The sequence below is a fragment of the Pseudopodoces humilis genome, chromosome 3 (assembly GCF_049639895.1).
Source record: "Pseudopodoces humilis isolate 2021_Gansu_Grassland_sample_001 chromosome 3, ASM4963989v1, whole genome shotgun sequence".
In the NCBI taxonomy this organism is placed as follows: domain Eukaryota; kingdom Metazoa; phylum Chordata; class Aves; order Passeriformes; family Paridae; genus Pseudopodoces; species Pseudopodoces humilis.
In genome coordinates this window covers 49,878,625-49,893,031 of record NC_142202.1, presented here as the reverse complement: position 1 = coordinate 49,893,031, position 14,407 = coordinate 49,878,625, and the positions used below count along the sequence as shown (strand labels likewise).

The window sequence follows — 14,407 nt, the reverse complement described above, 5'->3', positions numbered from 1 at the left end:
CTATTTCTCATCCACCTGTAGTCAAAACCAACATTTGTCCTTGTGCAGGGTCAATATGTGGAACAGAGTGCACCTAATCCCAACCTGTGTTGCCTTTATTTGGGTAGGTAAGAAAAAAGTGAGTGCTGTGTGGTTTAACTATCTTGGGGTGATGAAAGTTCAGAATTAAAAGGTTAACCTCTCACTAGATTATTACATAAATGGGCAGCAGAATGCAAGCCTTCTGTTTGCAACATGCTTTGGACAAAAAGGGAGACACTTGGCTTTGCAGCCTGCTAGAATTTGCAAGTGTTTGTAGCCAAGCTTTGTGCGCAGCTTCTGGATAGGACTTGGAAACCTGTAGCTTTTCCTTAAATTCTCAGACAAGCCAAGAAACCTTTATGATAGAAAGAGAAGCTGAAGAGTCAGGGGTTTGGGGTACTTCTGGTTGGGGGTCCGGAGGGTTTTTTTTTTAATAATCTCTTGAGGTTTTGAATCTCAGCTGGATCTCCTGGTCCAAATGAATGGCTTTTGTAGATGTGGACAACACAGTTACACTCCTCCACAGAAAGACATCATGTTGTGCTTACATTATATAGACGCTGCCAAATCCTCATTACTGCATTCTCTGCAAGTGCCCTGACACTCCCATTTCTTTCCTGTACCAGGTTCAGACATAGGATAAAACTATATATGATTCAAGTAGATGTTTATGTCATAGAACACCAAGAATCCTAAATTACATTTAGAAAAGTGTTTTATATGCATGCTCAAAAGGACAAGGTCAGGTTTTGTCTCCTTCAGCACCCTTCTGAAAGATAGAATACTGCAAGAGAAGTAGTTTCAGTCTGACCTGATTTACAGGACAGAACAGGATAAACAGGTGGTCACTGTCACTCAACTACCAGCCTATATAATTACCTAAAATAGTAATTAGATCAAAATTACCTGAATAATAAGATGTTGTTAGAGAACTGCTCTTTAAAATATTCTTAGGGCATCAGAAATTTTAATTTTTAATTTCTTTATTTTTTTTTAATGATTTCTTAGCCAAATGTATCAAATAGTCATGGAAGTAAAAGCTGGATTTGATATTTACATTCTTTGTGGTTTTAGGCAAAAATATTATCATAGTAAAGACAAAGAGTTCTTACTTGTTTAGCCTGAAACCATAACATGGTGATGAAGTGGCACAATGGTGGCATGTGTACACCATGAAGTCCTTGACAAAGGAGCTGCTGTTGTGGCCTCATGCCCACTGGTTTGCCACTTTCTGTCTCCAAGCAGCACTCCCATGTAGGCAGCCTGGCATCTCAGCCTGCCACATCAAGCCTTTAGCCTGCTCTGTACCAGCATGGCCAACAAGTCATGGGTGTTCTCACAGAAAACAGGTGAGATTTAGAAAGTACTGCATTTCAGGAAGTTACAGTCAGCTTGGGGAGGAGGTCTTTGCTGACATGAAGGAGCAATAAGCCTCTGTTTCAGTGGTGCTAAGGACACAGAGAATTCACTTTTAAAAATTCATTTACAAGTATAGTTGCAATTATCAGGAGTTAAGTCTAATTTTTTAATCGTGTTAATATACTGGAATGCTATTTTAGAGGAAAAAGGGGAAAGTGTTAGAAGTTATTTGAAAATCTCTATTCAATTGGGTAGAAGAACTACAGTTCCATAGGTCCTATCTATACAATCCCGTTCTCATCAGAATAAATTGTTGGTAAAGAGTGGCAGTTGGAATATGAAACATAAGTGAAAAACTTGAAGCATTGACTTATATGTTAAAATTTGAATTTACCTACATTAACAGGATATCAAAAGGAGACTTAGTGTTTATCTTTCTGTATTCATTCACACCATTACTTTATAAATGGAAAAAAACAGGTTCTCTTCATCCTGTGTTGCAAGCTGCTCATGGAATAGAAGCCTATCTTTTTCTAGCAGACATCCTAAGCCTCTCCCTCCCATCAGCTATGAAATTCTGAGTAATCCTGATGGGCAGTGTAGCAATGAGCATGGATTTCTTGCTAGTCACTGTAGATTTTAGGCCTTTTCCCCATAAATATGTTGCTTAATTTTACAAAAATTAATTAATGTGTTTATTTGCATTTCATTTGCACAGACAGAATACTAAGTCTGCGTAAGGTCAAGTGCAGCTGTAAGTCTTCAAGTGACTGGGATATAAATAGTCCCTATATTTGGCTATTTACACCACCATTGCTCATGCATGACTATCAGTTGCAGCACAAGTTTTGCATGTGCAAGAGATATAGGGTCACATTACAAATGATCTCAGCAAGGGCTCCAGGAAGGGCTCAGAGGTTCTTCCAGTGCAGAACCATTTGACTAGATGCCTCATTTTCTTTTTCTCCCTTTGCTGCAGGGCAAGTTGACACATTTAATTACTCTTCAGTATTTTTACCCATTAAGTTATTTGGTTATTTACCTGATCAAGTTTTGCAAAGCAAGTTATAATAGATTTTTTTTTTTTTTTCTGCCACAAGTGAAGGTGCCTTCAATGGTTATATAAGGCAGGGACCAGCCAGCCAGAGCCTTGCCAGTACCCCTCTCTCCTGGCTTTCAACACAGTTGTTATTCCAGTAACGTCTCTCTCTCTTAAGCTGTGGCTGCCAACTCTGTTCAAATGTGGGGTGGTTTCCTGCTGTGGGCAAAGAGCCACCAAGACTGAAGCTGGATCCACGAAACTAATTTCATGGCTAAATGCCGATTCCTTTACCCGTAACTTTTCATAGGCAATAAATGGTGGAAGTATGCCAAAAAAAACTTTTTTGGGGGGATGACGGAGATAGACACCTCTCTGTGCTAGAATATGAAGAAGTTTGTTGCCTCAAAGCAGCAAAGTTATGTACTAGTAGTCTGGAGAATTAAAAAAAAACGTGGCACTACCTCAATTTTTTTTAATAATTGCTTTTTTGTTGTTGTTGTTTTTGATTAATTTAAAATGGCTATTTGTGAGGAAACTTCTTTTATTCCAAGCAAGGATTCATCTGTCTGCTTTTGCAAGGTTTAAGTCTGCACTAAATGGGAAACAAAACTCAGCCACATCATTCCTGTCTGCATGGAATTTACAGTAATGAAAAGAAAGCACCTCAGCCTTTTTTTGCCATAGGGCGTCTGGAAGGCTTGTGTTTTCATCTTACTAACCAGCTCCTTAAGGAGGGCAATTCACATTTCCCCTGGAAGAATTTCTGCAGACAGCAGAGTTGGCCAACAAGAGATGTGACCTATTCAAAATCTGCCCAGCATTTCATTAAGGAGTAAAGACTAAATCTGGTGGTGAAAGACTCTTTGCTGGGGAAACAAACGAAATAATTTGCACTTATCATCCATCCCCCTTACTTCACTATCATCAATTAGGCTGAACAGATTAAAACTGAAGGGATAATTTAATTTTGTATGTGTTGTGATGGTTCAACTGCCTATTTTCTATACAGCATATAAGGATAACCATATCTATTCTGTATAAACAGGTAGTTATTTATATAAACAAAATTGCATACATATATGTATCTATATATGCAATTGAAATTTCTCTTCTAGTTGGCAGACCTTTCTGTGCTAGAACTATGCTATGGGAACTTATTTTTTCCAGGACAGATTCTTAAAAATCAGTGCTCTGCCATGTAGAGGTTACCAAGTTAACTTTGTTAACTGTGCTGGTTAAGGAAGTGAGAACTGGTTAAGTTGCCATAACTTTGGACTCTTACAAGTTCGTACGCAATTCTTCCCAGCAGAGTTAATTAGCTGAGGCATCAAACCAGCAATTTTCACAGCAAACTAACCCAATTATCTCTGCATGATACGACACTGAGCCCAGTATATGTCTGAGCCCAGAATATGTCTGTCTGCATATGGGAAAAATTAACCTCAGGTTATGCCACTGAAAATAGCAGTGGGTGCTCTAGGGAGAGGGATAGCTCCCTTCTGCCTTTCATAATATCAATCTCTAGACTGATAACTATATAGTGTGTACATTTCTATAATCTCAATTTTTGTGTGAACTATAATTTTTTAACTCAAAATCATTAAAAGTAAAGAGCATGTGGAGCTTAGGGTTCTAACTTCCAGAATGCAGCATAAAGCAAAAGTATTTTGACATCCTGTTCAGCCTTATCAGACAATTTTTTCACATCCAAGTGCCCTCTCTAACTTGCTAACAGTATCAATTTAAGCAGAACAGTTCAGATTTTGCTCCTTCCCCTGGAAATGCTGATGATCTGCCATTACCTCCTGACAGACTTGGAGATTCAAGGAAAACCTCTGATAACGTGTCTATTGACATGTGATATTTTCATTACCTGTATTAGTGTAGAACTCAGCTTCTCATTGTACTTATACATTTTTTTAAAAAAAATTATTCTTTTGTCCCTAAGAAGTGAGGAAGCATTTAACTTCCCATTTTCCAAAAGACAATATACATGCAGTGTTGGTTCATTGTTATCCAATGCCAATCTCAAGAAAGCTGTGATGTACTTAGGATTTGAACATTTAAGGTCTTCAAAAGGCTAAGGTGGGCCACTGACCAACTTTCTTCTGTGACCAAAGTTATCAAAGTTGTGTTGCTTTAACTGATGCAACATATTGTCCTGGTTTTGTCTGAGATGGAGTTAATTTTACTTTGTAACTGATACAATGCTGTGTTTTTAATTTAGTAGGAGAAAGTTGTTGATAACACACTGATGTTATAGTTTTTGTTCAGTGGAGCTTGCTCTAAGTCAAGGGCTTTTTGGTTTCCTGTACTCTGGCTGTGAGCAGGTGTACCGAACTTTTCAAAGAGATATCCCATACCACACAGCATCATGGTCAGAAAATAACCTTGTGTTTGTGTGTGTGTGTGTGTGTGTGTGTGTGTTGGCTGGGAGATGCCGATCACTTTGGTCAGCAGGTGGTGAGCAATTGTATTGTCCATCACTTGTTTCACTTGGGTTTTATTCCTCTCTTTTTCATTATTATTATTATTATTATTATTATTATTATTATTATTATTATTATTATTATTATTATTATTATTTTCTATTATTAGACTGCTCCTGTCTCAACCCACAAGTTCTACTTTTTTCTGATTCAGCTCCCGCTGCGAGGGGGAAGTGAGTGAGTGACTGCATGTTGCTTAGTTGCCAGCTGGGATTAAATCATGACACAGATAAAAGTGTAAGGAGTCAAGCACAATATAAAAAATAATAGGGAGAACAGAATTTTCTGTAACGATTTTAAGTGCAGATAATTACACAAATACTGAACATATTCTGGTCAGAGCACATTGCTATTATCTTTTATATCCTCAGGAAACACTGCTAAGTGACCATTTAATTTTGTTACATTTTACACTTGAATTGTAAATATCCATCACTCTAATGCTGAAAGATGAGGCATTAAGATGATTCTATGCTCTTAATCTCAAGCTGAATGATATTTAGTCAGTGCCATGAAAAGTTACCTACTTTCACTCTAGGCATTGTAAGCATTTTGTTTTTTTTTTAATCTATTATTTACTGTTTTGTAGCAGGTAGACAGGATTCTTAATGCAAATCCCTCTTCCTCAACCTTTATAGAAAAAGAACTTCGTACACATAATCCATGTTACCTCAAGGAATGTGGACTCAGTGGCAAACCTGGTATTACTTCTAAAAATCTTTAAATTTGAAGCTAGCCCAGAACCAGCAGAATAAAGCAGATACAGACATTTCCTGACAAAACTAGCTAGTACCATTTTAGAGTGCAGCTCAATAGTGTACAGTTTCAAGTATGGACTGATCTTGCATCAAAGATCCCTGAAGAAATACAGCCAGCACTCCAGGCTCCTGCGTTTCTTTTCTTACTAGAGTAATTATCCTCTTGCAGTTGCTGGGACTTGCCCTCTAGATTTCTGTCAGCACTGTGTCAATGTTACATGAAATGACAGCACGACAATTTCAGCATATTTCAGAGACGGAGTAGCCAAGAAAGATGTCCTTCTCTGAAGGCATGCTGTGCTTTGTTCACTGGTTACACCCACAGGCATTAATCATGTCAGCTTTGCATTGATCAGTGACAAAAACTGTGTTATATTCTCTTGGAAATTCAATTCCCTTGTAAAATATGAGACTAGGCATTGCATGACATGTTCAACACCAAGTCTTAGGCCTTTTTGGCTGCACAGTTTCTGGTTTCAGCTCTTCCCTAGAAGATCAGTATGAAAGGAGAGGTGTCCAGAATGGACACCCTCTGGCTTTACAGCACTACCAGAACCACACAGATTTCTGTGATAAATTGAGACAATGGAGCTTGTCTCCAGTAGTCAGTCTCAGAGAAACCATAGTTTCTGCTGTGTTTGTACTTGTACTTCCCACACCTCTTACAGAGCCAGCTCTGGAATATACAAATTGTACTTAGAATAGTTTCAGTTCTGTACATGATTTGGAATACCTTGGGGTGAAATGAAAACTTCTATATTATATATGACACTGTAGTCCTTAATTTGTTAGTGACACTGAAAAATAATAGCAGGCAAACAATTTTTTAATGCATGAGACATAACCTCTGAGAATCAGTTACACCTTTAGCATGTGCTCTTGGAGTCATTTTTACATTCCTAGCAGTTTCCTTACGCAGCACAGCATATGTTCTCATTCTTGTACATGTATATACTCCAAGACATAAACAAGAACCTATGTAATGGAAACAAGATCTTGTTCTTCTCACTTCTCCTAAAGAATTGTTTGCACTAATAGGGATGTCAAACTCCCAGTTTTGGACTGACTTGTTGCCAAATTGCCAACATTTTGGGTGAACCAACCCATGCAGAGGGGTTTTTTTTTTGTTCTCCTCTCTCCCATTCCCCATTCCTTCCCCTGATGCAGAATAACATTTGCATGGATATAATTTCCTTCAAACTAGAGCATTAGGAACTCAGTTGTATTTACCCTGTAGATTATAACTGGCATGATAAAGGATCACAAGTGTATCTTTTTTTGTCAGCTTGTTCCATTAAGGACTTCTAACCATGGATCATTGATGTAACAGATCATTATGGCCCATTGTGTCAGTTCATCTGCTGGGATCTGTGCTCTACAAGCATGACAGATTTCCTCTGCAGCAATTATAGTCTGTTGTGACAATAGGATTTAATGAATATAAACAACAAACCACATAATCACAGCTATGCACCCAGATGGGAGTTAAGTTCCTAGACACTGCCAGTTGCAGTTTTAAAAATTGTGGCTATTTCAGTCTTCATGTTATTAGATGCAATGCTCTAATTTACAGCATATATTTATCTCTTTCCTGGCAGGTCAAAGGTCTTCAGAATTTAAGGCTTAATCCTGCAAATGTTCTGTGATTTCATTTTTTTTCTGAGTGAACATTATCTCTTATGTTTTTAGACACTTTAAACACTTACTCCTTGCTGTGATACCAACCATGCTATTAATGTTTCAGTACTAGCATTGCAAGCAAAACAAACAACCACAATGAAATTGGTCACAGAAATTAATGAAACATAGCAGAATATTTTTGTATTGTTTCTAAAGAATAGACAATTCTACTTAACGTAAATATTTACAAAGCTACACCAGTGCAAATATGTAAAATCACATTGACTGAATTTTCCCTGGCTGATGCAGCTGAAGGTCTGCTCTAGAGACTTTTGATACATGCTTGTGGAATTAATACTGTCTTTAGAAGTACAGATTTTCAGCTTTTGAATATGAGTTCTGGACTTCAGCTCATCAGACCTTCCAACTAAAGTGTTGGTAATGCTGTATTTTCATCTATGCATGTGGACATTACTGGAATATATGTACTTTGTTTAAAGAATTGAAAGTTCATCGTAAAGAATATATTCATGAGGACTACATGTGGATGAGCTATGTAAATGCCATTGTGGATCATCATGATCATTATCATGTACTTTTAAGAAGAAATTCCCAATTAAACATATTTCCGTATCTACACAATTGAATAAAAAAGGGAAGAGATTCTTATCCTTACCTAGCATGCGAACACATTTGGCATTCTGGTCAGGACTATCAAATGAAATTTCTCCGCACCTCTGGGGAAGAAAAAAGATATATTTTGTTAAAGACTCTGTGATACCACCCCTGACCTCATCCCCTGATACCACTCTACGTTTTGGAACTAGAGATATTCAAGACACATTGTAAAAACGTCTAAAGTCTTTGCAAGTAGCCAAAGTTTGAGGAAGAAAATGGTTGTTGCAAATGTGCTGGGATGGGTCAACACTGTACTCCGGGGTGCTCACCGAGGAAAACTCCAGGTCATGTCTTTGGATCAGTCTTAAGGTAAGACTGATGTCTGCCCCTATCATCCAGGATTATTGTCTCCCTGTATATTCCCAGTCAAGGAACATAATTAGAGTTATGATCAGAAGTGCTAGGTTGTTTTCAAACACAAGATATCATTTTTGAGTTTACACAGACAGACCTGTCAGTTTAGCTGCCAGAAGAAACATAATTGGTGTGGCTCATGGGTCTGATCCAACTTCAATTAAAGACAATCAGTGGACACATCCCACTAACTTCAGTAGTGGCTTCTTCAGGTGCTACATAAAAGATTCAGTTTCATGTCACTATACTCAAAGCTCATGAGAGGGGCTTAAGGACAGCCTCATATTTTCTAGGTAAAACTGGTTTATACTTCCTTATATCTACATACTCATGATTTTGGTATCCATGTCCAAATGGGAATAAAAGCAGAGTGAGTAAAGTTTGGAAAAATAACTGAGAGCTGTCCATTTCCCTTCCTCTTTCTTTCTCTCTCTTACATACTTTCTCCTTTCCAGCACCTATAGTGAAGTTTAGTGAAGTTTTTAGAACTGGGTTTTTTTTATTGCTTTTTTTTTTTTTTTCATTCATGAAGGTGACATTGCAGCAAATATCAAAACCTACAAATCAGGTAAGTAAAAAATCTCAGAGCATCAAAGAAGATGAAACACAGCAGCTGTTTCATACATGAACAACACATTTGGAACTCACTATTGTTAAAAAACTTTTCACCTCCCTCACACTGAAATAAACACAAATAAACAAACAAAAGTCCCACACAGACTCTTTTATATCAGTACATCTAAAAAGAGCAAACAGATGCCTGTATTAACCTTCCTAGGTGGGAGCACATACTACAGAAACATTGAAAAAGAAAAACAACACCTTGCATTTCAAAGTTAATTTTATGAATGCTCTTTTACTAGCTCCCTGTCATGAGAAACAGAAATTTGATATTTATTCTTCTGAAAAGAATGCTAAAATACAGGCATCTTTTCACAGAAGTCTCCCAGCTGCTTCTTCTCAAGCTAGCATACTTAGACAAACACATATGGTAGAAAGTATGTCAAAATTCAGTCCACCTCACCCCTGGAATTATGGTGTTCTGTGAAAATCTTTGGTTATTTTTGATTCAGTCCCTCAGAGGTACTGTATGTTCCAGACATATTTACCCAAACATCACATTTCAGGCTGGCAAATGGTATCTTACAATATCTAACAATACTCACCAGCCCTAGTGTTATGAAATTGGGAAAACAGCTAACATTCCCCAGAGCCAACTAACATCCCACGGGATCCATTGTGATGATGGATGAACTTTGAAAACTTTGCAAGTAAGATTCAGATAACTGTATACAAGTTCATAGCCTTATCTGAATTCCCTTTATGTCTACAGTCCACAGAAGTGGTTGAAAATCACCTTACAACAGTCAGCTTGGGAGATTTTTCACCACTACCACTGCAGCTGGAAATACAGGATAAAGAGCTTCTGCTGCAATTGCACTTGTGTTGCTAGTAAAAATTCATATGTGTACATCAGTGGGATGAAAAATAAACTGTTACCAAACTGCTCAGAGCATCTGAAAAAGACCTAGTTGGATCCTGGATGTGTAAAATGGCACAGAAATACCGCAGGAATTCACTTTTGCTCGTCCAAAGAATAGAGTTGTTCGCACATTTTTGCTGTTAGCAAATGTTTTCCATGAACAAGAAGTGAGGAATGATTTCAGGATTTAGTCTTTAGGATTAAACTTGGACTTTACCACAAGTGCTATGAAATCCTTCCAGGACTGGAGAAGCTTCCTCTGCCCTTTTCCTGGACTGGCTTACTTCCTTTTCCCATTTAGGTTTGCTCTGCCTGCTTGTACACTGTGAGATGTGGCCAAAAGTCTCTCCAGACCCAATCCCTTTCAAAATTAATCTTACAGCAGCTGCTCATTCCCTCCTGAAAACATGTAGGTTGGCTATAGAATCAGTGAATATAGAATCTATCAGGAAGAAGAAATAGGAATTTGGCATTAGATGATGGTTATTCTACTTTTTAATTTCAACCAGTCAAAAAGCAGAGAGAAAAGGAGGAATGACCTTGGACATACCTGAGTGTGGGATAATTTAAATCTCAGTTTGGACTTCATGGCTGGGGCTAGTATAGTATTGGTTGGACTGGCTCTGCCATATGCAGTCCTGGATGTTGGGCTGGTGAGTTCACAGAGGCAGCGCTGCTGAAAATAATACCACCAGTGTCCAGTTACCCTGAAGTGTGAGAGCCTTTGCTGTTGAAAATCTTAAAAGAACTGTTGTGTTCTGAATTGGTCAGATTTAACAAAGAAATGGGTAAATACAAAATTCAACCCTCTGAGTCTTTGTTGGACATTCATGTATTTTGAATAACTGAACTCTGGACTAGACTGCGTTTTTGTTGTTTGGTTTTTTTTTTCTCTTTCTGGTGAAAAGGAAAAGCCTAGGTGTTAATAACAGTTTATAATATTTTCAGTAACAGGGGTACGTTTCCACAAAGAATTGCAGCCTGCAGTTCACTACACATTTTTTTTGTATTTATATAAGAAAATGAATTAAAAATTTATCTGCTCTCTACTCCTTTTTTTGAGATCAGATGCATGCCATGATATTGAGCCTGTTACACAAGCTGCAATGTAGTAAACTAGAATGGAACGTACACGTCCCCCTGGATGGAAAAGAGACTGAATCATGGAGCAGCTGAAAGTGGAGCTTAAAATAAAACAAAGTGAAAAATGAGAATAGGAACAAAAGGACATGGGATTCAGAAGACGTGTGGCATGGACTCAGTAAGGTAAGTAAGTTGGAGAACTTGAGACCAGCCTGGATAACTCTGATGGCCCAGTACCACTTGTCAGAAACGGGAAACACCGAAAGGCACGGGCACCATCTTCGCAGAGAAAGGCTCTGTGGGAGAAGGGTGCTCTAAGGCAAGATGTCACTTTGCAAGATGCTATGAGGAGTACACAGGAAAATGGGCAGCCATCTGCAAGAAGCCCTGTACCGAAACAGTGCAATTAAAACTGCAACAAAGCAGGGCATAACTATCAGGAAAACAGTTCATGCAGAGAACGGATGGAAAATCTACTCTGCATACGAATGCAGTAACACATCTTATGTTACTTCTCTGGTATTACGTGATCATTCATAGGTTGGGTTTCCATTTCCAGCATGCCTGGGCTCACACCAGCTGCATTTGAGGATTTGAGATATGTAGCAATAAACAGGGTGTATATACCCCAGCCAGAATATGCTCTTAGTTCGTTGGGGGATTTTTTCTTTTTTAACGTTGTGGAGAAAAATCTACCTATGGAAAAACCAGTTTTGAAGTCATTCCATTCGACTCCTATCTGTATGATAAACTAATGCATTACTCATTTTAAGGAGGAAGATGCAAATCAAGTAATTGAAATAAATGGGTCTAAACTCTTTGACAAAATTCAGCAAGTAAATGTCTGAAAGTGTTTCTCATGAAAATTGCAGTAAGTGGCATGTTAGTTTTCTACTTACTAAAGGCATATAATTAACAATGATCTAGCATTTAACTATTTTAATCTTGTTAGATTGTATAGTGTTATAAAAATATAGTAGGAATTTTTATGGCATGAAATTTGAACGTGTGTAATTTTGACCTTTTTAAGCTGCAGATAACCAAGTTTTCTAGTCAGTTTAAAAGGTTATTGGAGTAGGAGCCACATTTATAGGCTTCTTCACTCTTATCTGTTTTGTTCTGCATGTCCTGAGTATGGTGTTCAACACATGTCTCTTCCAATATTGATGTACATGAGCAGAAAAGCATGACAATAAATATTGCATCATTTTCTTTTTGCAGGAGGTGACAGGGATTATTGCACCTCCAAATAGAGATGTGTTAAGTGCACATTGGTTGCATGCCAAATGTTTTTTTAGAATCTACTGATTCATTTCTTTAAAGTAACCTTCAGTTAATATGCTTTGCTCTTACCAATAGTAGATGGAAGTAGATTCCACATAGTTTGTTGAAAGAGCTTTTTCTTTCTTTTTTTTTTCTTTCCTAGAGTACTACATATAATTTCTTGTTCCTTTAGAAAGTAAGGTTAAAAAACTCATAAACACCACTGATTAAAAGAATTTAAGGCAGAGCAAAAAGCTTCTATGCTTTTATGAATAAATGGATAATCTCAGAGGCAAAAAAATGCTACTGTTATTCCTATTTCCCTATTACATTCCTTTTTCCATTACCTTTTAAAAGTACGTAAAAAATGTTCTCTAATATGTAAAATCATCATTCTATTTGCCTAAGGATTACAGATGCAAAATCTGCTCATTTGAAAACAATGGTTCTTTGTAAGTCTTAGCAAACATACATAAAAACAGCAGGCCACCCATAAATAGCTGAAATCTAAGGGCAGTATTTCAGAAAGAGTCAGACCACATGCATGCCTTTCATCTTCATGCTGCATAGGAGCCTTTTAAGGTTGATTCACTTGATAAACTATCAGAGTGTAGGAACTGTAGGATATCCAAGGCATAGTGCTTCCCTTTCTGACTCTCCTCTCTGACAGGCCAAAAGAAAGTACAGGAACTACAAAAGCAGACTGACATAATCTCTCTTACATCCAGCCTTTCCTGCATTACCTCCCCCAGAATAAAAGCCTTGTTATAACATCTGCTAGTGATTAAATCAATTTCTATGCAAAACAAGGAAGTTCCCTACTGATACTCTGTAATCTTGAGATGCGCTTAAATGTCGAATATTTCTGAGTTTTGCTGAATATTTATCCATGGTCTTTGTTGGCCTTAGCAAACAAAATAAAGCCACTGTTTTTATTTGTTTACAGACAAAAGCTCCTTTTCTCTATATCACACTGTATTTTAATTTTAACAGGCCCATATTTGATCATTTTTCTCTGGAGACAGTAACTGCAAAAGCTTACCCTATTCATGTGATCTTGGATCGATGACTCTGCATTCTTCAAGTATTTTACTTAGCCTTTCTTATATGAAAGCATGAGTATAATGAATACAGCTTGAGAATTATATGTATAAACATTCCCATTGGTAGCAAACACTACTAGAATGTTTCAGCTAATGAAATTGCCCAAGATCTATAAAAAAATGTGATTTGTTTTATGTACTATTTCCCAACGACTTATTAACAGTTCCTAAAATGATTATAGATAAAATCTTATACTTACCTGAAAATTTAGACCTACATTAGGCAAGTCAAGGGTTTCACTAAATTGGGCTGAAAATAACTACACTTCCCTTGAACTGGCATGTATTATGTGTATGTCCATCCACTTGCAGCTATGGTGTAATCACAGCACACTGATGACGGCCTTTAAAATACTATTAGAAGCAGAATGCTACATTTTTTGCTATTCAAATTACTATTATTACATTGCAAGCATTATATTGCAGCTGTACTGTATTTCATGGGTAAAGTTTCTAGCTTCCCTATTTAGTATCAGCATTGATGCACACTTAAACTGAAAATTCAGGTTCTGTTAACACCTGAATGATTTCTGCAGGGTAGAATAGCTATATCTGGGCAGACTTGTTCAGAGAGCTCATCCCTTTCCAAATTTTCCCAGTGAAAGGGAAGGTTTCTCTTCCCTCCAAGAAATTAAAACGTGTTGCTCAATTAACTTTTCAACACTGTCACTGTCAACCTCCAGCAGAACCCTGGCACTGAATTTCACTCTGGAATCTACCACGCTGTAGACCCTCAGCTAGTCTGAACAGAAAACACAGGAAACTAATTGCAACTGAATTGAGCAATAATTGCCATTGTTGCCAGTAGTCAGCATCTTGTTTGTGGCCTAAATAGCCCGAGGTGAACCTTTAGGCAGTTCATTTTATCACAAACCTGTGATTTAATATGGTTAAGAGTGGTTTGAAATGGATTAATGCTGCTGGAAAGTGGATATAGCACTTTAACTGCTTTGTTTTCTTCTTGAGTCAAGGAAAAAAAAAATTTAACAGCATGTGACTTCATTAGGGAGGCGCCAGTAGCCCTGACCCCCATGAGATTCTGTCAGTGTTTCAATACAGCATCCCTACTTTTAAGTGTTTATAACAGGGACACTGGGAGCCAAATCCAGAATTACTAAGCAATAAAAATGTTGGGTTTTAATAAGCAGTAAGTT

General features: G+C 37.5%; 1 protein-coding gene across 2 annotated transcripts in view; it reads right to left on the bottom strand.

Moving 5' to 3' along the window:
• PDE7B (phosphodiesterase 7B) overlaps positions 1 to 14,407 on the bottom strand; it is a 175,225-nt gene that overhangs the window by 113,416 nt on the left and 47,402 nt on the right. For both annotated transcript variants that reach the window (XM_014263431.2, XM_005518485.3), the window contains one exon: positions 7,966 to 8,026. In XM_014263431.2, the coding sequence (XP_014118906.2) occupies positions 7,966 to 8,026 (61 nt within the window). The remainder of the gene's footprint in view (positions 1 to 7,965; positions 8,027 to 14,407) is intronic.